The 25,173-nt window shown below is 40.3% G+C and overlaps 1 protein-coding gene across 3 annotated transcripts; it reads right to left on the reverse strand.

The window, feature by feature from the left end:
* Positions 1–13,371: 13,371 nt before the first annotated feature.
* Positions 13,372–25,173, reverse strand: UPP1 (uridine phosphorylase 1). Of its 3 annotated transcripts, none has more exons than XM_040067450.1 (8): positions 25,070–25,173; positions 22,511–22,576; positions 19,561–19,678; positions 18,901–19,059; positions 17,778–17,892; positions 17,076–17,285; positions 15,439–15,585; positions 13,372–14,002 (listed from the first exon to the last, which is right to left on the reverse strand). In XM_040067450.1, the coding sequence occupies exons 2-8, from the start codon at positions 22,561–22,563 to the stop codon at positions 13,863–13,865; spliced, it is 942 nt and encodes a 313-aa protein (XP_039923384.1). In that variant the 5' UTR covers positions 22,564–22,576; positions 25,070–25,173; the 3' UTR covers positions 13,372–13,862. The 3 variants fall into 3 exon arrangements, with proteins under 3 accessions (XP_039923384.1, XP_039923393.1, XP_039923400.1); XM_040067459.2 differs by lacking the exon at positions 25,070–25,173 and adding an exon at positions 24,821–24,839; XM_040067466.2 differs by lacking the exon at positions 25,070–25,173 and having other exon boundaries at positions 19,561–19,725; positions 22,511–22,571.

The following is a 25,173-nucleotide window of genomic DNA, read 5'->3' on the forward strand; positions in this document are numbered from 1 at the left end:
TTCCTGTCTACAAGGCAGTAAGAACCTTTGCTGTAACAAAATATGCACTGTGATGGTGATAGCCCTGTCAAATTCATGTAACTCACCTGAAGCGGCTGTGTCTTTGTGTTGTGTAGCTGGTGTTCCTGCATCTTGAGCCAACATTACAGAAAAGGGTCCGCATGAAAGGATAAAGGCCTCGACTGGGTAAATCACGAGCTTCTAAGTAACCTGAAACCAAGCAGCAGCAGCAGCAGTAAGATGAGTAACATTGCATTTGCGAACTGTAGCGTCACATTGTGTCCCCTTGTCCTAAAAGACCTCTTTGTCACCTGCAAGCAGCGAAGATGTATCAATGTCAGGTGTCTCATTTAAGAAAAACTCAGTCATCACAAAAAATGAGTAACCTCCTGTGACAACAAGCTACATGTGACATTTGAGAGCAATCTTTTAAAAGTTGATTCTCCTGGTAGTAACATTGCTAGCTTCTCTGCCCAAAATCATGTGACCTGGATTGGAATATAGACTTCTGCACAAAGTGGTATTTCTCCTTTCTCAGAGGCTTTCAGAAAATGAAGGAACTTGTATTCAGCAATATTTGAACATGCATCAATCAAGTCTAAACAGCCACTTTTTCATGACTCTGGAATTATCCATATCTCTCCATAAAGTAAATGTATATAGTGCAGGCTAGATTCTCTCCAGATATTTCACTCTACAGATCTAGAATTGTTTTCCCAAACTGATTTTTAATGTAGCTAAAGCTGGTTTATCCCTGCTTTACTGGCATTGGTGAATAACAGAATAATAAACTGAATAGATTATAATAAATCTATAATAAATATTTCTAAATAGAATACAATAAATCATAAATAATACTTTTCTAAATTAACTAATATTTTGACAAGATAAAAGCAAAAATAGCTTTATAAGCTGGAGGGAGTCATAACAAGTTTTGAAGTGTTAAAGGAAATGGAAGAATTTAACAAAATATTAATTCTTAATCCCAGGATGTGGGTAGGGTTAAGGTTCCTCTTGTCTAATTGCAAATATCTACCTCTGAGGCAATCATCTAAACTCCATTACTCAATAAACATTACAACTAAAACCCAAGTAATCTCCTTTACTCCAAAGCTGATGTTTAAAACTTTTCTTACCAATCAGATCTTAAATTTTGTATCTCTTTCCCACCAAAACACAGCTTCTTCAGATCCATAGCTGGACAAGATTGAATCCCACTCTTTCCATTGACTCCACTACATTTAAGTCCCCTCTTCTAAGATGTCTTTATTGTTTGCTAAATACTTCTACAAGAAGCAGCAACCAAAATAGAACACAAGTGAAAGAAACATACAGTTCTCCTTGTATTTTGGGGGCTCCTGGAAGCGGATGGCAGCTAGAATCAAGAAAAGTACACATGGCCACAGTATTTCAGTGAGAGAGAGGACCTGAAAAAGGAAATCAGAACATCATGAGTCTATAGAACATGGGGTTTGGGAACAAATCATTAAAATTCATATGTGTTTTTTTATTTAAAATAAAATAATAAAAAAACCCCATTAAATATCCTCTCTGCAACTACTTAAGGGAGATCATTAAAGCAAGTTAGCAACTGACACTTCTATTTGAAATCATTATAACTTTGTGAAATAAAGTTCTTTCAGAACAGAAAAGTAGTTTTCATTTCAATTGATAGTCTTTGTAGATACTTTCCACAGGTCAAGACAGAAACTCTGGCAAGGTGATGACAGTGACCTTCAACTTTCCCATACCTGAGCCTCCTAAGAAGTCAGCAGCATTCTGCACCTTGCTGCAGTTCCTCAAGCTCCCCTGATCCTTCATGGCGGTATCCCTCCTTGTCCTTCCCTGGCTTGCTGCCACTGCACCCTTTCTGTCACCTGCATTCAAATGCCCTCTGTCAGGCCTGAGGCTGCCCACAGCCACACATCTCATATCGCAGTGTTCCCATTTCCAGGGCCACTATGACAAGGCACACAAGCCGATGTGCCATGGGACTCAAAATCTGAGCACGTCTTCTCTGAGCAGATTGCATGTACACAGTGCACATTCATGCCTCTGCAGAGAGGGCACAAACTCCCAAATGGATTGGAAGGAAGAACAAAAAAACACAAAGAAAAACAATTGCATCGTTTTTCAGTGGCAGAAAGGAAGAAACTGCCATTGAGACAAGTCTCAAAAGATTTCTCAATCACTGATAACAGCATTAGGAAAGCATTAGGGACAGAAACACTGCAGAAATGACAGCCACGCTGGCAATCTCCCATTAGAGGCTGCTAACTTCTCTGAAGCATACTGGGGATTTTATTTCTAAACTGTCAGAATTGAACCAAATCCCATCATGGAAGTGATTCCCAAACTTGGGCATGTCAGAAAAATGCCTAAGAACCATAACATAATGCTTAAGAACAAAAGCCAGTGGCAGTCTTCCCTGTGGAGAAGGACATGCGCGCTGAACATGAAACAAGGAACTAAAGGTTTCCTGGAATTTAGGGAAATTACCATTTATCTAAACTGATCACACTCCAAACAATACAAGAGCCAACCTAAGAGAAGTGATGGTGTTTTCAGTCTTTTAGGGATTAGCAAGGGCTGGCTGCTCCCCAGGGCGCAGGGATCTGTGCGTAACAGTGCCGCCCAGCAGGGCAGCGGACCCGAGCAGGGCAAGCCCTGCTATCACAGCCAGCCTCAACCGGGAGTCCAGCTCCTCAGTCAGTGTCCCAGCAGGTCAAGCCAACCAGTGGCCAAGCACAAGGGCTGAGCTGGAGGGCAGTATGCCAGGCAGGAGCAGAGGGCACAGCAGCCCCATTTCAGCTGAGCCTTGAGCCCCAGTGAGTCTGCTCAGAGGCATGAAACTTAGCAGAGGCCCAGAACCCTGACAGCATCCTCCTCTCCTTGGCATATTCATCCCCTTTCCTCCTGTCTGGGGTCAGATGGAGGACCTTGCTGTGGAGCAGAGCCACTGCTGCAGAGTATCCATGGGCCCTCTGTGGGGAAAGGAGCCAGCTGCAGCAGCTGAGGGAAGGGGCACTGCAGAACAGACGTGGGAGGGGATGGCACCAGGCTGCCCAGGAGGGGCTGGAAAGGGTCCAGCTGTCCCTGGGGGCGCACACCCCCACCATGACAGCCCACAGTCAGTGGCGGGGGGAAGGTCCCACAAGAAGTTCAGGTGAGCGGTGGGAGACCAGAGCTCGAGGGGTTTATAGGGAAGGCCCCGGACAGCCACAGGCCGGGCTCCCTGGTGCCATGTCAGGGCTCAGGGCGAGCCCAGCTGGCAGGCAGGGCACAGCACCAGCCAGCTGCTCCCTGAAGGGCCGGGAGCCAGGCCGGGTGCCAGCGCAGCAGGGCCCTTGTCAGGAAGGAGCTGCCCGGCAGTGCCCCGGCAGGGCAAGCGGCTCTGCTGGGAGCCTGGACCTCCAGGGGAGCCAGGGCTGGGGCTGAGCCAGGAAACCAGCCAGCAGTGAGGGTCAAACACAGCCCTGCCATCTCTGGCATAGTCCATGAGAGGAGGGTACAGCTTGGATAGGGACTGTTGCTCCATCTGACAGGAATTTGGGATAAGAACTGAGAAGGCAGCTGCAGAGGAAGCCACAGGCTGGAGGACTCAATGAACCAGCAGCATGATGCAGACACTACGCGTCCAAAAGGCAATAAGTAATCTGTTGTAAACAAGGGAAAGTAATGCTGCTGTATAAGGCTTATTTGTGCTCAAATAGGAAAAGTGCCCACAGAAAATCCAAAGAAAGAGTATTTGTGAGATTGCAGGATTGCAGTCCTTGTGCAGCTGCTTTGCCCAGGCACTGAGGGGAATTGGAGCCTGAGAGCTCATGACATTCTGGGGAGATGCATCTGGGAGGAATGGTGATTTTTGGTAACTGAGATTTAGGACCCAGCTAATTTTAATTTCAATTGTCCTCTAAATTAGGGCATCTGAATTTGGGAATCACATTTCATCCTTTACCTAGCTACAAATTTGGAAGGTAATAAACATTATTTAAATTATAATTAAGAAATGCAGTGATGGAAAACTAGAAGTAGTATATTTGCCTGGTAGTGTGTATCTCCTGAGCTTCTAGAATCTGTAGCTCTGAAGTAAAAGCTTCTGAAAAGAGAAATGAGAATGTGTCTTTGGCGCAGCTGCAATTTCAAACTCCAAGTCAAAACGCACAAAAGAAACTATCCTGACTTTGAATCATGTTGATAGAAGGTGCTGATACCAATCTGAATTTCAGTCAAAAGACCTGTACCTTACAGAACTCTTACATCTGTCACAGCCCCTTCACTGTGTAATGTGGACTAATGCCACATGGCACTCATGACACTTTGCTAGTTCAACAGCCCTCACTTGTCTTCCAGCCCCAAATGCTGATAAATAACCATGAGGAGAAAATTGTCTTATACAGACAGATCTGCATGGTACGGAACAGAGCTGAAGCACTTTAGATCTTCCAGGAAGTGCCTCTCTCTTCAGATTCACAAGGGTCTGACCACCTCTACATGATCCACCTGGATTTCTCCTCCAGTAACTGCAGAGGGAGCACCTTCACAGCTCAGTGTTTGCACAGCAGCACACAGGGAGGTTTTGCAAGTTCCCCAGGGCAACTTCTGCCTCTCAACAGACAGAACAAAGTTTGCTCTGGATCACCCTTGTAATTCCTGGCTTGGGGAAATCTGCATTTCAGTGAGTTCTCCATTCAAGTAATCTACCGATTAGACAAACTTAAAACTTACATGAATTAAGATTTTTCTCCTCCAGAAATATATGAGGGAACACTATACGGAACAAGAGGAGAAATAGATCCACTTGCAGGAAAACAGGAGATACAGAGAAGCCACTTGATGCACACCAATTGAACATACAAAACTGTTTCAGGCATGGAGAAGTATATGACCAAATGCATCCTTCCCCCAAAAGTATATTTTATATTAGAAAACACCACTTCCATTGATTTGAGGAAGAAATTCCTCTCTAAATCACAATTTTATTGAGGCAAAATATTTCTGAAACTGAAAGCTATGTGTTTTTTTAACTGAAAAAATCCTATCCAAAGCAGCCAACACACTTCACTGCGAATCCCTGGATCATTACAGACAAGTGAAACCAGTGTAAAACTATTAATTGAAGTGAACTTTTTTCCACAAAAATGTTCTTTCACTTCAGAAAATTCACTTTCTTCTATCCTAAAAAAAATCATTTCAGTCACAGTAAAGGTGAAAGACAAATCATATTTAATTTTCATAAATTTAATTTTGACTTCTGTTGAAGTAGCTGCCACACTATTTTGCATCTTGGAATTTGAAAGGTTAAATTAGGCTTTGGAGAGCAGATAAGAAAGGAAATTTAGAAGTTTGTACAATTTTAGTACACAATACATTCCCTGTATCTAGACTTTGATCACAGTCATGCAAGATTTCTTACATTACCTTAAGCACCTGTAATGTGAAGAAAATTGATTTTCTCCCTTGCCACTGCTTACCAGCACTGCTAGTGTCTAATGTTAATTAAAGATAAGCAGTGGCTCTTCAAAACTTTTATGAGATTTGTCTCATTTTCAAATTAGAGAGCATTGCTGTATTCAGCCATTTTAGTGCTAAAACAACACATTGCTCTCTACTTGTGTTCTCAACAATTAGGTGACAAAAGGCAAAATAAGGACCACTTGCAGCCAGCCTGTCCTTACCAATCTGCAGTGAAAAGGGAAAATCAATAGACACAGTCTTTCCAACACATACTAAGAAATTTTAAATATTCCTTTTTTAGTCATTTCCAAGCACTCACCGGTTGCCTCACACGGCAGAGCCAATTTTTCCAAAAGAGAGCCTTGAATTGGTGTACAGCATGCCCCATATCTTCTTTTCTTTCCTTCATGCGCTTGCAGAGTGGCTTCTTAGGGACTTTCTAACTCAGAATCATTTCACCAAGCAGCCTAAACGTATTATTCAGAAGCTGATTAATTCCAGCACTAGTGAAGAGTGCAAGAGATTTGCCTGCTTCCTGAGAAAAGGTGAGGTTATGTTTCTGCCTCTTGTTTTGCTTTCGTTGAGGAATCTCATCTTTCTGTTTTTCTTCTCAGTGCAATGAACAGTAAGGGGATGGGTTTATAGAAATGCCTCCAGGCTGCTGTACTCCACAGCATACATTCTGCACTTGTTTCTACTTTTCTGGAATAAAAATGGATGCAAAAAATGGGGAGAATATGTAACACACATTTGTCTTTTTCTAAACTTGTGTGACTTTTTGTCACTTTAGTGTTTATGTCTGTTTGTTTGCAGATTGCAGATGCTTATATTCTTGAAAAAAAAATATAGTAGGAAAATAAATAGGAAAATAGCACTGTTTCACCACATAGCCTTAAAAATGCCACTATGCTTCTAGAGCATCCTTATAAGTATACTTCTAGCACTGTAGTGTTCCCAATGCATCATAATATGGCTGTTGAATTTTCTCTTGTGGAGGGTGTATGTTTGACATTTCATTCTCCTTTACCTGCATAGAGGGGGAATATTCCAATAGAAAACTCTGATAATTAATAGCCACATGCTCCCTGGGATAAAAATCAGTCTTACAGCAGCAGTTCCTTCAGCAAAGAGGTGGGTGAGCAATTCCTTCTGCAGGAAGGGGAGCATGTGCAGACATGGCAGCAGAGCCAGTGGGAGACCCAGCAGGAATCTGTTGGTGCAGAGGATGACCACCCTACCCACCAGGAATGGCACTGTGAGCAGAGGAGTAAACTTTCTGGGTTTTTTGCTCAACACAAATTGATTACCTAAGAATCTGATCCCCAAAAGCTCTCTCTATGGTCAACAGAGACACACAATACAGCCATTATATAAGGTAATTCAAACCACCTAGACTCTGAGTCATGATTCACACACACACACGATGCCTGAACAAATATTCTTTATTTCTTATTATTGCTGAGTTAAATGGCATCATTGTACTTTCTAGAAGTGTATTCCTATTGAATGAAAGACACATCCTAACATTCACAGCTATTTTTCCCCATTAAGAGTAAAATTCCCCAAAGTACAAAAATGTTTCGGATGCAGAAGCCATCAAAGTGGAATCCAACTTCCATTAGATTTAAGTCAAGGCAGCAATTTACAAAGTTAATAAATCTGATACTTCTGCAATGAATAACTGCACATCTGCAGGTCTAATTACTTGTGCCAGTTTCTATGGGATGAGGATCAGCTTGTGTTGAGTGCCTTAGCTTCCCTGTCCCAGGATTTGGGTCACTGAGCAGCTGTTTCGGCACTTCAGAGCACATTGTAAACTTAGTTATTCCACTTCCTAGGAAAATGACTGGTTATTCTGATAAAATGTCTGTATTTAAAATGGTGCAAATTTCTGTTTTAATTTTACCTTTTCCATGGCTCAAGGAATAGAGAAAAAAACAGGGTAAGTAGGTGTCATGAATTCATCAATTTTACATACTGGTCAAAATCACCTCCCATAAAGCAGAAATCACTGGTGACGTCATGGCAGAATACAACTAGCTAAACACCTTAATTTCTCAAATATGGTGGGATTTCCTTTTATATTCTCTGCTCTGAGACTGAAAAATTATTGAAGTAATCATTTCGTTCAAATAGAAAAGTGAAAGTCCTCAGGACATACTAAAAAACTAAATAGTTTAATGTTTACCTGAATGACATTAAGCACATATGTACCCTTGAGTTGGGATTAACTAATACCTTACCAAGGAGCTCCTCTTCACACTTGGATGGCACTTCTGCTTTTAGTCAAGCATTTCTAAAATCTCTGCTGTTTCAGATTATGGACGGTCATTTTTCTCATTAGAATCAAAGGTGACATTCTGAGATAACAGTGATGCAGATTCTGTGCACAGCAGAAGTATGCATTTTTAAACAAATATTTCTCAGAAACTGAAATACTATTAGTTGTTAATATGCGTGGTATCGCACAGCCATTCTGGAAAGCTAGGGAGCAGAACCTATAGAATATGATTTGTAGGAAATTATAAATTACTCAGCATAATGAATCGCAAGCAGTTACTCATCAAAGCAACTGATATAGAACAGTTCCTGTCTTTAAGTGTGTGGGCTAAAGCAGCTCGCATGAAGCACTTGCCAAATTATTTTGAATGAGTCTTTCTGCAAAATCTCTGCTCATCCGACTGTGATGCGTTAATTTATTATGCTCCAGATAATTACATTCTCATAAATGTGGCATTCTATTTTCACGCTAACAGGAACCATTTTGTATGCAATTAGTGTCCAGTACTAATGAAATACTGACTCCCCATTTTACTATATAAGACACTTAATAGACAAACACCTTTCACCATCAAGTTATGTTGGCTTAATTTGCCTCTTAAGTCATTAGAGAAGTCTCTCAATTCCTACCAAAATTCATTCTTGACTATTTTGGTGTCCTCCAGTAGCAGACCTGTTTTTTCTAGAAAGAAATTTAGGAGAGTAAAAGGTATCCCATGAACATTCCACCCAGAACAATCACTGCAGTGACATTCTGGTAAATTACTTCTAAAAGTAATTTTAGAAGACACAGATTGTATGAGCTTGATTGTATTATTTTGAATGTCATAGAAATATGAGAATTATCAAATCAAAACATGACCCCCCCCCCCGTCCCCAAACCAAACCCTTGGTGCAAAAGATATAATAATATGAAAATGAAGCACAGAAGTAGGAAAATCAAAGGATTAATGAATATTTTTGGAAAGATATATCAGCTAAATTGCTGCCATCCTGGAAGCTCTTTGGAATCCCTAGGTTTCATCAGGACATCATCAAGCCAGTATTCTGTGCAAGTACCAGCCTTAAATATCTATATTTACTATATCATTATTTCACTATAAACAACAGGTAATAGCTATATTAACTGAATGCTTTCAGGGCTCCTTGACAAAGTGGCTGTAGTCAACAGCAACATCTTGAGTATTGCAGGGCAAATTAGAAAGCCATGGATTTCATCATGTGCTCCACTCAGTCCTTCTGGAATAGGGAAAAAAATGAAAAAAAAAAAAAAAAAAAAACAGGCTCAGAATTAGGTCTTTGAGTAAGGACAACAGAGTGACCTGCCCTTTTTAGCCAGCTTTGCCTTAGTTTTAACTTAAAACTTTACTTTTATAATATACAACTTATCCAAAATCATTGGGACTGAAAAGGCAGAAAACCTCCTGCCAGCATCCAGCTCTGTTTTTAAAACCTGACTGCTTTATAATACCATACCATTAACACGCCATGTCTAGCCTACAGTTTTAATACAATGTAATTAGAGTAGGCTGGCAAGCACTTTCAAAGAAACATAATTTTATATGTTAAATAGGTTAAAGGCCAGGAGCCAACAATACTGTTTGGTATAGACAGGAATGCAGTCAAATCATGTGAGAATATGGCTGGGAATCTGGCAAACTAACCTATTTTCCTATCACCACCCACCACTTCTTTCACAGGGTTCATTAAGTGATTACAAGGCTTTCCCTTTAACATTAATGGGAGCACTACTTGTAAATATTTACATGGGCCAGACGTGTGTTCAGACAAAGTGCCTGCAGGATGACATCAATTAGTAGCACCCTTCCTGGGAGACGCTTCGTGTGTGCAAAGTTGGGGCCTGATGAAAAATATTAGTTGTGGGCAAGGTCAGATAATGGGGCTGATTTAAATGGAGCAATGTGTTAAACCAACAAAACAGACCCAATCTCCCAAAGAGTCTGGTAGTTTGTTTGAGCTTCTGGGGAGCTCTAGGGAGATTACTCTCATAAAATGGCAGACTAATCATAAATTGAAAACTTTCTCACAGCTACAAGCTCAGTGCCAACAAGAAACGTCTGGAATCAGGCTCATGTGTCACATAAAACCAGCTCTAGTCTGCCTTTTGCTGCTGCTTCACTTTGTCTGTAGCCCAAGTAAAAGCACGGTACCTGTCAGCATTGCACTTTCTTCTATTCTTGTACCACAGAGTTTCAGATTTAATACTGCTCTGTTCAGTGACCTCCTTTCTCTTCAGCAGAAGACTTTCTGGACTTGTAATTAAATCCATACTCTGGAGTGTAATATTAAATGGTAATTATTTTAGAAAGATAAAGCATGACTTTTAGACACTCAAAGACTGAGAAACTTTCAGGGAAAGCAAACCTCAACACCTTGTAGCAAACCATAATAGTGACATCAAATCACACTACTGTGCCTTCTTGTATTCAGTTGTTGCATGCAGGTCCAATTCCCAAAGCCCAGTTTGTTGCCTTGGTTGTCTTTCACCTGTCTTGTCAATGGAAATTAAAACCACCCCTGATTCAACCATGTAAACATTATATTTAGGAGTATATATTGAGATCCTGACTTGAAAAAAATTCAGTTCTGTTATACAATGCACTGAAAATCCTTTATACGGAAGAATATTAAAAAACTATGTTGCTTATTACATGTATATCTTTTCAAGGAATATTGGAATTATCAAATTATTTCACCTGGGTTTAAAGGAAAGATAAAAACATTTGTTGTCTAACTGCTTCTGGACATAGGTCATTCCAAAATGTTCATTTTCAGGATTTCTCACACCTTCCGTTAAAGAAAATCCTTCTCTGAAATATATCAAGATGCCAAAAATAAAAATCCACTCCTTTAAGTCACTATTTGAGTTATTTACTGAGCTTTTTCAATCTCTTGCAAATATAAAACCATTGCATTATAGCCTGTCTTCATTACGATCTCAACCATTTCTTTAACAAAATTATAGGAATAGGCCAGAACACCATGACTCACAGAACAAACCATTGGTAGGACTCACTTTTTTCTCCCTTCCTGCTTCCACTCTATTCATATCTACTGCCTTTCTTCTTTGCTTTTATCCCTTCTGATCCCTGGATTAAACTGATTGTATAGTATTTTGCTTGGTACAGGATGGCACAGAGAACCACAGCATGCCCTTGATTTGAAATGGGTTTCTGGAGTGTGCAGGACTTGTAGATCTCCTAGGAGACACTGTGTTATGTAATATGGAACATATATGTAAAACCATATGTGTTTTTTAAACTATCACCACTCCAAATCCTGTTTCATGTTTTACAGAAGGAATGAGAATGGCTCATATTGACCATATTGACTTGCATATAAAACCTGTAAATACTGTATAACTCTCCGTACAACCTACAGGAAGGCAACTCCTTGGCCGGATGCACACGAGTGACTCATTTCTTTATCTCCCTGTCCAGTTGCAGTCATAAGGGAAAGTACAGTTGTTCTTATCAGGGTAACATTCTGGCAAGCTTCCTCTGAAGTTAGGAAAGGTATTTTATTGCACGTCAGATGTGTCTGCAGAGTGACCTCTTGCATTAGGAATACAGCATCAGAGGATGGAGAACAGCAGAAACAGGAGGATATTTGGTATCCTTTGACTTCTAATTTTAAGCTTTCATATACCCCTTTACTCCATCTGGTGGGAAGCACAGAGGTAAATCTTTTAGCAGAAAGAAATGTACAGTGTCCTAAGGAACAGTGGGAAGGAGGAAGGACATACAGACAAAAGGTGAATGGCTCATCTTTCAGAAGTTTCTGCCAGGGTCTTGGCCATTGATTTAATACAATAGTTGCCACACCCCATGCATGGCCTTTGCATGGCTCTTAGCTCTAGCTCTGCCAGGCCACAAGACCATTTATATTTTAGCATCTAGCACATAAGAGTTTTCATATTACTTCTCAGAAGTGCCTACATTATTTGACTGTAAATACAAAAACCTTTTGGTTTCATTTGACAGCACACACTGTTCAAATAATTTGGGGAATTATTTTTTAACAATTTTCCAGATTCATTCTGTCCTTCCTTTAAAAAGACAAGTAACGTAATTTTAGATTCGTACCTCCAGGACAACTTTAGTAATATGCTTCCCCAGAGCTTCACAGTCACATTAGGTGTTTGTTTTCCAGGTAAAGCATTTTTTCTTCTCTTTAGGTACTTCTTATTAAATATTTCTTATACAACAGCCAACTGTCTCCTCCAAACCCATACCCATGGTCAATTTGGTAAGACTTCCTTCACCACAGAGTGCAGCGCAGCGCACACTGAAGCGATCTCGTTTTTTATCTCCTTGTTACTGTTTCAAGAACAGGACCTTGAAGAGAAAAGATGAACTTTGTTGCAATGTTTCCAGAAGGACCTCACAGACTTCACACAATGCCTAAGCAAGCACCAGGCATAAACACTTTTTTTTTTTTTTTTTTTTTTTTTTTAAGATAAAGGAGAAGCAGTTCAAACAAAATGTGGAGCCATTTCCACCTCTCTCCTTCCCTTAAGCGTAAGGAAAAAAAGATTTTCTCTGAAAACTTACATTCACTGTATATCCTGAGCATAAATGAGAAAATGTGGGTTTAAAATTAAAAGAAGACTAGATAATAACTTTCTAAAAGTTACTAAAATGTTTTCCAGCTGAAAAAATAATCAAAGGTAAGAAGACTGGTCCTCACTGGCAGTTTTCTCTTCATGAGTCACCGTTCCTTTTTCAATGTTTTCATCACATTGTTTCCAGTCTCTGTCGCTTGGTGACTCTGCCTACTACTAGTATCACTCTCTTGTAGTTCTTACACTTGTGCTTTTTAACAGCATTGCAGACTACAATCCTCACAAAGAAAATCTCCTTTTGCTGGGTCAGCCACAGCTGTTCTTAGAGCTCATACAGAGGTTTTGACCTGTGACCCCCACTAGGACTGGACCCTCCCCTGTAGCAAAAAGAAGGGAAAAAAATTAAAGAAGAAAAATATATAAACACACTTTCTTTAACTGACCACGCATTTACATTCAAACCACAGCAACAAAGCAGCAAGGAGCATGATTTAAAAACCACCCCTGGACACTTAGGCCAATTTAGTGGAAAAAACTACAATTACAGAAGGGGTTTTGATGGCATGTACCACTAAGAGGTATACTCCAGGTCCTCAGAAGAACTAAGAACCATTGCCAGCAGTTATATCCTGAGAACGGAGATAAATACAAAAACAAAAACACAAAAACAAAAACAAAAACAAAACAAAACAAAAAAAACCCCACACACACAAAAAAACAAACAAAACAAAAAAAAACCACCACCAAGGAAAAGAAAAGGCTACCATAATACAGGCCTGTGAACATGCTGTGCATCTCTGCAATGTCGTTGGTTCCTCTTCACAAGCAGTCTTGCTTCAGCAAAAGATTGCTAGCACCTCAATGCAAAATTCTTAATGCATAAATATTTCCTCAGTATTGATTCAATTCGTTAGTTAAACTATTCCTGGAACACTATCTAGGCAGCACAGATATTCAACAGCTCAGTGTCAAGTCCTTAATGCTTAGAAAATTCAGTCCCACACTTTGCAATTTCATGAAATTTTAATATATGAAAATAGTATTGTTTATTTGTCAAAGTCTGCAAAAAAATAAACTGCATTCACTTTTAGTTTTTACAAGTGAAGCAACAAAGACAATTATAACTTACATAATTTTTTTTTTATAATAACAAGGAAATTATTCTCATTTTTAAGTTAATTTGCTGGTATGCATGTACTTGGCAATAAAGTTTGATTTTCTCTCTAGTATTTCTTTTACAGCAGGGATAAATAAAGCTTTTACATGTATTATCACAGGCTTGTCCTTCACAACAGATCCACTGTCCAGTTCACAGAAAAGTGAGTTTTATATCCAGCAATGCATAACTAAGCAAAACTTAACTGAAGTCCATTCAGCACATTCAGTTCCCAAGGAACAGTGATATGAATGATTAATTTCCACTGACAAATGGAATGCTGTAAGGTATTCTGAGGCAAAAGACCTGTAATGCACAGAAGTCATAACCGTGACTGGATCTGTATAAAGGCCTTCTCCTTCCCTAAAATACGAGACAGAGATTTCATACTTTCCCAAGACTTTTCTTAATGAAATAGCCCACTAACTTCTGTGGCCTCTGCTGGTACTCCACAAGGACATCATGTGAGCTGCTGATCTGATCCCCTTCGAGCCGATTCAGAAGAGTGACACACACTACAGCAGCTAGAAATTAAAAGACAACATTAATTAGGAATGACACTCCTGCATTTTACAGTCCAAAAGCACAAACATTTGAACAAACCACTAAAAAAAGCCAGAAATACAAGAGAAAAGAAACCTCAAGAAAGAGTGTACAGTACCATGAGATGGTAGGGGATGAGCATGCCGTGGATGATACAAGGTAGAAATGGTTTAAGGGAACTGCTTGCTACACTAATAAAGCCAGAGCTCTCAGGCAGCTTCAGACACTTCTTGTTACATCACAATTCCTATGTTTTACTTGATAGGAAGAATATTTCACAAGTACCCAGGACACGACTGGTAGGAAATGACCTGACACACTCTTCTAGCAGAGCCAGAGCTCCACTGAGTGCCTGTGCTGTAGGTGCTGTCCCTCAGGAAGCAGCAGATAAGCTGCCTCCACATTCATGGACAAGGAACACTGCAAGCACATGAGGACCCCAAGGATCATCTCAGGTTCATATGCTGCCATTCGGTAATCAGAGCCCCAAAGGCAAAACCCCTCCTTTCACTCAACCTCAAGTCTATCACTCAGCCTTCTAACCCTGCTCTGTCTGGGGTTTCTGCCAGCGGCAATTTGCAGAGCACAAACAGTAAGTAAACATTACAGACCTACAAATCAGAGACAGCAAAAGGCCCCCCAAAATGTTTAGGGATGGTACTGGTTGGGTTTTTAATCCATTTCAAGCCAGTAAGAACTGAGTGTGTTTGATATAACCATTGGCCTTTTTGCTTATATTTCATCACTTTGACCTCCTCAAGCTTAAGGGAATTTGAGAAACATCACTGTTTTAAATCGGCATATTCCTTGCTAAGGAAAGTGAGAGAAAACACTTAATATGATAAGAAGACACTGTATTACATTATTTGTAATTACCCTTTTTTACTTAGCATGCATAAAAAAATTAACTCATTTTATGATTTGGACTGGTTTATTCAAGATGCTACGAAAAATCCTCAGCTGTTTAAGGATCATATTCTTAAGTCTACAGAAAATAATTATGTGTTCAATTTGATATGAAAGTATAGAAACTGAGTATAGTTACATATACAGAGATCTGAGAATCACCTGATTGCTTAAGCTGAACAGTTGCTTTCTGTAAACTTTAAAAGCTAACTGGAGAAAACAAATTAATGCCATAGGGTAATTAGGTACTTTAATGATTTACATGGTTGCCGTGGGCCAGAATAGCAAATGACAGAAGTAAACTGTGTAAAAACTGCATGAGGAATTATGATAAGTTGTGATACAACTGACACAAATCAAAAAAAAGACAATAAAATTATAAGCAGAAATATCTTTTATATAAACATCTACATGTGCAGAAGGTATGTTAACATTCCTTTGCATTTTTTAGCCACAAACCCCCTGCAATACAGAAAATTTCCTATAGCTTGGATAAAGTGACTTAGTTTACCTTTGACACCGCTGAGATTACACATTGCAGCAAATACAGAAGACTCCATTTCAATGTTTCTGACACCAGACTCATATGCATTCTTCAAATATTGCAATTTTTCTTCTTCATCATATAAGCAGATTGCACCATCCAACCTGCCCTGTCCTAGAAAGTAATTTTGTAGACCATTTAAGAGTGATGAAGTCACAGAGCAAATTCAATTTTGAAAACATCCAGTTGTTAGTTTCCTCCATACAGTGTTCAGCTTTTACTACTACTCTTTATTTTTGTGCACAAGACAAATAGGAGAAAGTGATTCTTAGCTAATGCTAGAGCATATACCTATTATTTGTATTATTTATAATGGGAATCGTGGTAATTTAATTAGTCTTCTTCAGCTTCAATTCTCCAAATCATAAACAAAAAAATGTATGTAGTACATTCGCATACATACAACAAGTATCAAAATTCCACAGGAAACTTTAAGTTGTATGGAAGGGCTGCATTTTTAATATGTTTAATCACTGTCTAAAAACCCCACCAGGCTTAAAAAACGCTTTCCTGTTTCTGCCTTAAAAGGATGAACAGTTTATCACTTACAGACTTTCCAAGGTAAAAGACATAGAGTCTCTTAAGCTAACTAGCTAATATTATTGTAAATGTTGAGAAATTTTTTACTCAAATTATTCAAGAATATCACCTACAGACAAGACAGCAGCAGGTTAAGTACAGAGATGAATTACATTGTATTTTACTCAGTGTCTTCTTGGGTTTGGGAGATGAACTCTTAAATTAATGTCCTTGATTCTGTTTTCAGCTTTTGCTGTATGAGTTGAAAACATGCCTGACACTTTTTTAAGTGTTGCATGCACCAGCAGTTGGTGCCTGAGATGCACAAACTGACAGTGTGTGCTTCTGCCCAAGCTGAAGCACCATCATGAAGATCATTTGTCATCTATTCACAACAGACAGAGAAAGTGGGATCAGGTGCCACTTACAGTCTGTTCTCGCAAGGTTTGAAAAGTTTCTGAATGAACATCTCGATTTGGGAGATCAGAAAAGCACCTGAATGCCTGTATGTTTATCCAAAATAGGCCTTGCAGGTTTGTGTCTCCTACATAGCAGCACTGACACAATTCAGCAAAATACTATCTTTGGTTGTCTGATCCTGCTTTGCTCAAACTGAAACAATTTCCAACCCTTTTTTCAGAAAATGTTTATTTTAGGCACTTAACCAGTGCAAAGAAAACCAAACCTAAACAAGTCACAAATAATTCCCACTCCTCTAAAACCCTAGGATGCTTCAATAAATCACATAAATTTTGTGACAAATATATCTCACTGGTACAGGAGAAGTGTAGAGTAGACTATATGTACTTCAGTGGATCTATTAAAGCTGGGGAGAAATTTCCATAAAATTAAAAGTTTGATGCAGGAAACTTTTAAGTACAGTGCTTGATTTTACGCAGATGAAAAATAGGTTCATTGACAAGGAAGAGACAAGCCAGAGTAGGGAATTTATTCTGTTAGTGAACTGGAAGACAAGCCAGAGTAGGGAATTCATTCTGTTAGTGAACTGGAAGCTTAATGTATTATTCAGTATTTATCTATTGCTGCTTACCAATATCCTTCTGTTAGTCTATCACCAGCCTTACCTTCATAGAAATCCAAAGTGCACATGGTGTTTCCAATGACTGTATTGAATTGACCGATTTCTTTACTGCACTGCATCAGCTCCTTAGCCAGCTGTTCATCCAGGTTAGTGCTGCGAATTACTGTCTTTCCTAGAACAACCTGTTCCAACTGAGGTTTGAAGGTGGCATCTACAGACTGCCTAGTTATAACCACTGAGCCTGGCTCCAGACCTGCAGCAAGAGGAAATGACAGTGCAGTTAACAAGTGGTTTCCAGACAAATGAAACATACATCTTGATCCAACCCTACTTCTTTTAAAGGTGGCGATTTTGCCTCTGAATCCACCAATAGAATTTTTTTCCGTGCCTAGCTGCTTTGGTTTATTATTACTAATAATTTCTGGAAGAATTAATTTTTTCTTTTATCACTTCTCTCTTATATTTTCCATATGGGACAGGAACATCCTTCTTCCCACATTGTCAGATCTCTAAGTTAATTTTCCCTATGCAAAAGCAGATGTTGCCTTTATTTTCAAAATTACAGAAGAAAAAACTATGCTTCTCCTGTGTAAAACTGTTTTGACCATTAATGAGCGTAATTTATGCAGAGTGATGCTTGCATGCAGAGTGATGCTTGCATGTAGCGTGATGCTTTACTCTCCTGCAAAGATATTTTGGTTTGCAGAAAGAAAGAAAGAAAGAAAGAAATCAAGAGGGGAAATACCTATTCCACCAGAGGTGCCGATACGAATGATGGTTATGTCGGAACACTTGGCATGATACAACAGTTTGATCAGCTCATGCAACATGATTGAAATAGAAGGAATACCCATACCATGCTGAAAAAGAAACATAAATTAATATTCCATGTTCCCATAGACAACGCAAAATATATATGGAAGAAGCAGTTGGACATTATCTCCTGCCTGATACTGTTTTCCCAAATGCCACCTAACTCACTCACACAAAAACCCCAACCTCTGGGCCTACAGAAAGATACTGAAAGGGCCTACAAATAGACTCCCACTAGCAGACTGTGGATGAAATAGAGGATTTCTAGATATCATGAATTACAGAATATTTACATTCTCAAAAGTATAAAGAGTGTCCTTTCCTAACAGCTGACTAATGCACTTCATCATGGAGTGTCTCCTAAACACAAGAAAAACCCCACTCTGATTTTTCACCAACCTGAAGTGCTGTTGCATAGTTAAGCTAATTTTTTCAAAACACTGACATCGTGGTTTAGTCTTGACATTCAGCAAATATAATTCCACATTAGCTTGTGCAATATTGTGATAATTACAGCTCACAAGAAAGGGTGCAAAATAATACTACAGTTTTGCAACTGCAATTGAAGCATGTAATTCTATCTACAAATTAGAGCTACAAATTTCTTTAAAATGAATGCATGGGTTGGCAGCACCAGTGCCATGGAATGCTGCTCTTAAGCACGTTTGACAGTGCCATTGCAGATACATAGCTCTGGGTGTGATACAAACATTTTTTTCCAATACCCCACATGCACCAAGTGACCTTTTCTGCCCATTTTTCAGGTTACAGAATAGGGATGAGGCAGCAGTAACTGCTCAAAAAAATCAAAGGCCATTCCTGCAAAATCTCACTGGTACACTGAGGAAAAAGGATGCAAGAAGAAGCAAAGGTATTGAAGATTTTCTCTCTTACAAAAAAGGGCTAAAAAGGAATCCTTAATTAGCTGACTGCACTATTCTGAGCAGCCTGATTCAGACTGTGAAGTATTTAAAAGAAACATGCATTCAAAACTTCTGCTTTGAACAGCATCAAAACTGAACCGTGTCCCGTGTCAGACGAGGGGAAGTACTTACACTGACGGATAAAACAGGCCCCACTTTGTACATTGCGTAGCGGTCGGTGCCCGCGCAGATGTTGGGGTAGTCACACCCAGGGCTCCCGAGCCCCAGCTCCTCCGCTATGTAGGCGATAAAAGCTTTCATCCGGGAAGGACTCCCTCCAACACACACAAACTGGGGTGGACAGAGTTCAATAAAGCAAAATCAGCTGCATGATTCCGTATGCGAAAGAACATGCAAAGTACAACATGAGTGTGCAAACGCCTTCAGTCAGCAAAGATTTATCCCCAGATATGGTGCTTCTCATATTCATTCTAAAATGCCATGAAGAAGAATTATGGAAAAAAACCTCAACTGCCTGTACAGCACTTAAATGCCTTCATCCTGTTTAAACTAATGAAAGAAATATTGACACGAAGACCCAACAAACAGAAGTTGTATCTGAATAGAGCCTATAGCATTTGCCTTTTTACTGGATGAAAAGAGACAGTCGAAAACAATTATCCCCAGGTTTGCTGGATACCAAAAGTGACAAGAACCCACAAAATTTTTCCCCTTTTGCATGTAGTCCTTAATCGCTGGTAGGCTGACACATCTAGTCTTATTCTGAGGACAGCTACACTTTCACCTTCTTCAGAAAAGCTCCGGCTTGCTGAATGAAGCAAAGAATCTTACCTTTACATCCCCAAACAATGTTGGAAAATCATGGGTACCAGTCCCAAGAGCAAAATGGTACAGGATGTCTTCTTTCATTTTCTCCAGGTGAGGGTTGCAGAGATGAATAAAATTCTCTCTGCCAAGACAGCAGCATTGTGAAACACATAGAATATATACAAACCCCTGCATTGAACAGATAATAATTCTTCAAAGTCAAGCAGTCAAAAGTTGGGAAATGCCACACGTACAAATGCCTGCACTACCTTATTTTGTGCATTGTGTTAAAGAAAACCTAAACTTCATAACTGCTTTATCTCTTATAAAATATCACATACGACATTTCACATTCCATTCATCACACAGGACAAAATTGCTGAAGAAAAGCCCGGCTGTTCAGATGCATTTTGCAACAGTGCAATTTTTATCTTGAACAGCATTAAAGCTGGGAACAAGAGTGGATGTCTTTACGGCGAGCAGAACAATGGGAGCAAGGTCAGGGAAAATTCAATAGCCCACCATATTACAAAGGCAATCTACAGCAAAGCTGAAAAGCAAACTTGACCTCTGTTTTTACTGAAACTCCACCAACCACCTTAGAAGAACAGGATGATTTGGGCTTTATAGACAAGCACAAACTGGATTTCTGGGAATTTGTCTTACTTTGTCATACAGACAGGAGGAAAAAAAAACCCTGTGGCATAAAACTGGTAACAACGGTACAGAAATCTGAATAAGGAAAGTGAAAAGTGGAAATCTGAAGCAAGAAGAACACCATTGAAGTGAAAAAAAAAAAGAAAAAGGGAAAAGAGAGGAAGAGGTAAAAAGAATTCACTTCTTCCTAAGGGCTTCTTGTAAATAAATTATACATCTTAAAAGAAAAATATAAGTTAATCTCTCTGAAGAGACAGGAAATGACAGGACAAGGAGGGAGACCTGAACTACTTGGCCTATGGGATCACCTTCATGGAAAATTTGATAGTGGACTAACTAAATAAGCTGAATGATTTATAAAACGTCTGCCTTCTGTTTGATGTTTTAAGTTCAATTGAAACAGGTAGGAAAAACTAGTCAATAAGCACAAGCTTAAGCAGAACACTGGCTGGTACTTCAAAGCAATTTCTGAGAGATGGAATCAAGCCGTGAATAGCTTCCAGACACAAGAAGATGACTTAGTAGCTTAATGAAGACTCAGTGGAGGCACAGCATGGCTCAGCAAATTCAAACTGCTTTGTCAGAGGAGACAAGCAAAAGAGTTCACCTGGACTTCATTCAAAAAACTATTAGGACAACTCAGGAACAGCTCTGAAGCCTAAACAGAGGTGTTTAGCACTATTTTAGTTGGTCTGGGTCACTAGGTTATCTTGTCTGCCTTCTAATGTCTCTCCAGAAAGGCAGTGCTTTCCCACAGTTCCTATGCCATATCTGTCTCTGCAAGATGAAGGAAGCCTACGGTGACCAAGATGCCCATGCTGAGGTCACTGAACTGTTCCTCAGAAAGCAAATGGTTACAAATCAGATATTCTGAGTATAGCAATTTCTTCCGTTCTTGATGGCCTCTCTCCAACATCATTAATTATCCAGTAACCGCTGCACAACCAAAGAAACAGGTGCCATCCCAACCCACCCTATCTGACCCTGCCTGCCATAGACAATCACCTTCAGTAAGTGAAGGAGCTGCCCACCCAGGCAGCCACTCCATTCATCCCTTCATTAGGAATTCCCTTCCATCTCCCATGGGCTCCAATTGCCCCTCTTCATACAAATCTTGCCTGAGGTGGAACCAAAGGCTTTGGCTGCCTTTGTTCTTCCTTCCAAGAGACCTGTTTGACCCTGGGAAAACTAAAGAGCAGGTTTATGGCCTGTCCTGAAGATACAGGCAACCTAGGTATTCACCATATCTGCTCATATTAGCAGAATTTCCAGGCTGCCTTCCCTGCATTATTCCTGTTCAGTTTTGTGGGACTCTCTACATTTATTTACAGGGTCACTCACTAATGCAGATCCAATATCTGGCTGTACTGATGTCCATTGGAGTGGCTGTCACATACAAATAGGATAGGATACGATTTGAAATCATTTTACAATCTATCCTCTGGCAAGCAAAAAAAAAAAATTTCCTTCTTCATGAGAACACTGGCAATAAAAGCTTCTCTCCAGGAAATAAATCGAGAAAAGGTGAGGCCTCTATTTAAAGTGCAAGGAAGTTGATGTGATTCGTGCCAACACCACTGTCCTCATGCCTGGCCAAAACACAGCCTCCTTCCTCATCAGTAGCTAAATTGCACCCTTTTCATCTCACACCCCACCAACAGCACTCTGACCCACCACCTCAGCACTGTGAGGGGCCATTATAAACTTGCTCACCTTATCTGCACATCTGATTGTAGACTTGGACCCTGGGGTAAAATGAGCAATAAAAACTAGCATATTGTTATGTGTACAATGGACCAATGCCATGGAATTACAGGAGAGGCAAAGTTTGCTTGATAAAAATCCTTAGCATGCAAAGCTCAGGGGCAGAAAATTTATTTCCCTAAAGCTGTTGTAAAGCACCTACAACTTCTAAGAGTGTAAGTAAAATATGAATCCTAAGACTAAACAGGCATGTAGCAGGTTTTAGTAAAATAAGCTTAAAGTAAGTATTAGACAAACACACTGAAATATTTGTTTGAACTCTTGAAGCAGCAACCAAATTCAACATTTCAGCAGCTCACTGGATTAAAATAAAAATAAATAAAAACATCACCTTGCTTTGAAAAATTCACTGTTGAGAGAAGTTCATATGGCTAGCCAGCAAAGTCCTCTGTATAGGTGTGGTAAAGCAATAAAGCATCCAACTGTCAAAAGAGCTGCTACTGGATACTGGGCATTATTATCATAAACTTTATCTTAAACTAAGTGAGTGTGTAATGAGTTTGAGGAGGAAGTTTAAGTGTAAACTTGAACAAAATTAATTTCTCAGTCTTACTTTGAAGCCTGTCCATCATCAGTTTTCTTCTCTTTTGAGGAACCAGGAGCCATGTATCTTTTATATCTAGAATTATATTTTAAAAAAAAATATAAGTGCGCCAGAATAGTCCCATCTGTAAAGTCAGAACCATTAACAGAGAGAGAAAATTTCTGTATTGATGATAACTACCACGAAAATTAAATTCCCCAAATAATCCAGCCACAGTACAGCTTTTATAACTGGAGCAAAAGGAGCAAAATGAGCATCTACAATTTTTACAGCTGAGCATCACCACTTTCAAAGCCCTCAAGCCTAAATTATGCCTTGCTATTGCAACCCCCACCTCACCTCTACCTCTGTTCTGTGGTATGAACAGCTGCAGGTTCACCGGCCACAGAGAGGCAAGTCTCATTGCTAACTAACTCACCCACTTCCTTCCATACCTCCTACACCAACAGTGACGGCCGAACCAACTTCAGTCCCCTTCCACCTTTGGCTCTAGAAAGTCTCCAAAGTTCAGCTCTAGCTGTCAGACGCCTGAAACCCAAGTCCAGGAAGCATCTTACTCATAATATCCTCCTCATTAAACTCCTCCTACTCACCTTAAGAGCACTTCTTTCTCCAGCATAAAGCAAGGAACTTGAAACTAAAACATGACTTCAAAAAGCCACAGCTCTCTAGTTTACCATCTATCCTGAATACATTTTTTCTGATCCATTACCTTAACCTACATGGAAAGCCTTCTCCTTTCTGCATTCTTCTTTGCATTTAAATAGGCAAATGTATCATTGGGGCTTTCATGCTGGTCCGAGGACAGAATTATAATTATAGAATTATTAATTTGTTATTATTTTCAGAAGTGACTAAGGCTACGTGCCGAAGTTGGTACTTTCTGGCAATGCCCTTATGGGAAGTATTGAATCATAAAGTTTTGCTCTACCCTCCATTAAGAAGGGCCTGACAGCAGAGAGATTATAACAGACAGGACCTTAAAAACTCCAGGATTACATCACAAGGAAACAGAAAGAAATCGGCTTTGCAACGGAATTACATCATATGTGAATTTCTAACGAAGTGCACAACCTAACAAAATAAACAAGAGACCTGCCTGTTAAAAGCCACTGAATAATGGAAATGTATTAAAAGTTGTAAGGGCAACTAGTTTTCTTCATTTAAAATATCCACCTATATTAAGTAGACCCAAACTTCACATGTGCCAGGTATACTAAATGTGTACAACCACCTATGGTCAAGGAGGTGAAGTATAAAAGTTGCATTTATAATCAACTACACTTCCTTATGGTGGTATGAAGTATAGTCAGCTACTACTGGGCATTGCCATTATACCACACACATGACAGGAAAAAGACATTTCTTCCTACAATGCCACGAGTCCTGACAAAGAGGAGTTAGAAGCTAGGAGGAAGAAACAGCAAAGTGATTTTTATGCAGCAAGAATAAAATTGGATCCAGATAAACCAAGGATATTCATTCAGCTCTTGTTCACAGTATTAAGCATCCACACTATTTTAAAGTGTTTCTGGTTCTGATCCCCTACGTAATCACAGATGATACACTTCAAAAAGCTGAGAACAAAGTTCTGACAATCCAAAGGTCCGGCATAACCTCCCACCAAGAGCACCCAGCTGGAGGTGACTTGGCAGGAATTGAAAGAAGGAGCAAACATAAAACAACTTTCCCATGGCAGACCCTGACAGCAATCAGGTCGTAGCTGACAAGCCACCAGTTAATGTAAAACCACAAAACTCTCACAATGTCTAACCAAAAGGAATTTTTTATAGATGTGTCAAAAGCTTCTGCAGTCTTCCCCAGCCAAAGTTAAAAATGATGCTCAACAATAATGTGGTCCCAGCAGTACTCAGATAAAGAAAGGGCACCGCCTGATTTAAGGTGCGTGCATATTTTAGAATTGTTTGGGTTGGAAGGAACCCTAAAAATCCCCTGGTTCCAACACTTCTGCCACGGGCAGGAACACCTTTCACTAGACTAGGTGGCTCAGAGCTCCATTTAGCCTATCCTTTAATACTGCCAGGGATGGGGCATCCACAACTTCTCTGCGCAACCTGTTTCAGTGTCTCACCATCATAGTGAGGAATTTCTTCCTAATATCTCATCTAAGCATCTAAATCCTCAGACTGGTGCTTTAAACCCATGCAGGATCCACTACAATTGCCACCTCTCATTTCCCCCCGCCATCCGTCATTATTGAAGGAAGCCCACAGTCAATGGCTTCTGCAGGAAAAAAGCTCTTGTTCGGCGTTCATCCACCATCAGGCAAAGCTGAAGTCGCTGCAAAATTGATTTTACCCTTCTGGTTCCCTCGCTGCTGGCGGAGCGCTCCCCCGGCTCCGCAGATAGAGGCAGCGGCTCCGTCCGCCCGGACGCCGCCGAAACGAGCGCTCGACCGGAGCGACGCCTGTGCCCGCCGCCCCCCTTCCCTACCCACTCCCCGCCCGCGGTCCGGCCACCGGGGGTGGGAGACACGGCTGGTACCCCACCATCCACCCGGGACCGGACCGCGGGCTGCCGGGGCGACCGGCGGGACGCGGCTCTCACCGGGAGCAGCGGGATCCGCCGCTGGAAAAGGAGGAGCTGGGAAAGGAAAGCTCGCTGTTCCCAGGCGGGCTGCGGGGAGCCCGGCCGAGCCACCTCCCGCCAGC

This window comes from Hirundo rustica, chromosome 1 (assembly GCF_015227805.2).
Source record: "Hirundo rustica isolate bHirRus1 chromosome 1, bHirRus1.pri.v3, whole genome shotgun sequence".
Taxonomy (NCBI): domain Eukaryota; kingdom Metazoa; phylum Chordata; class Aves; order Passeriformes; family Hirundinidae; genus Hirundo; species Hirundo rustica.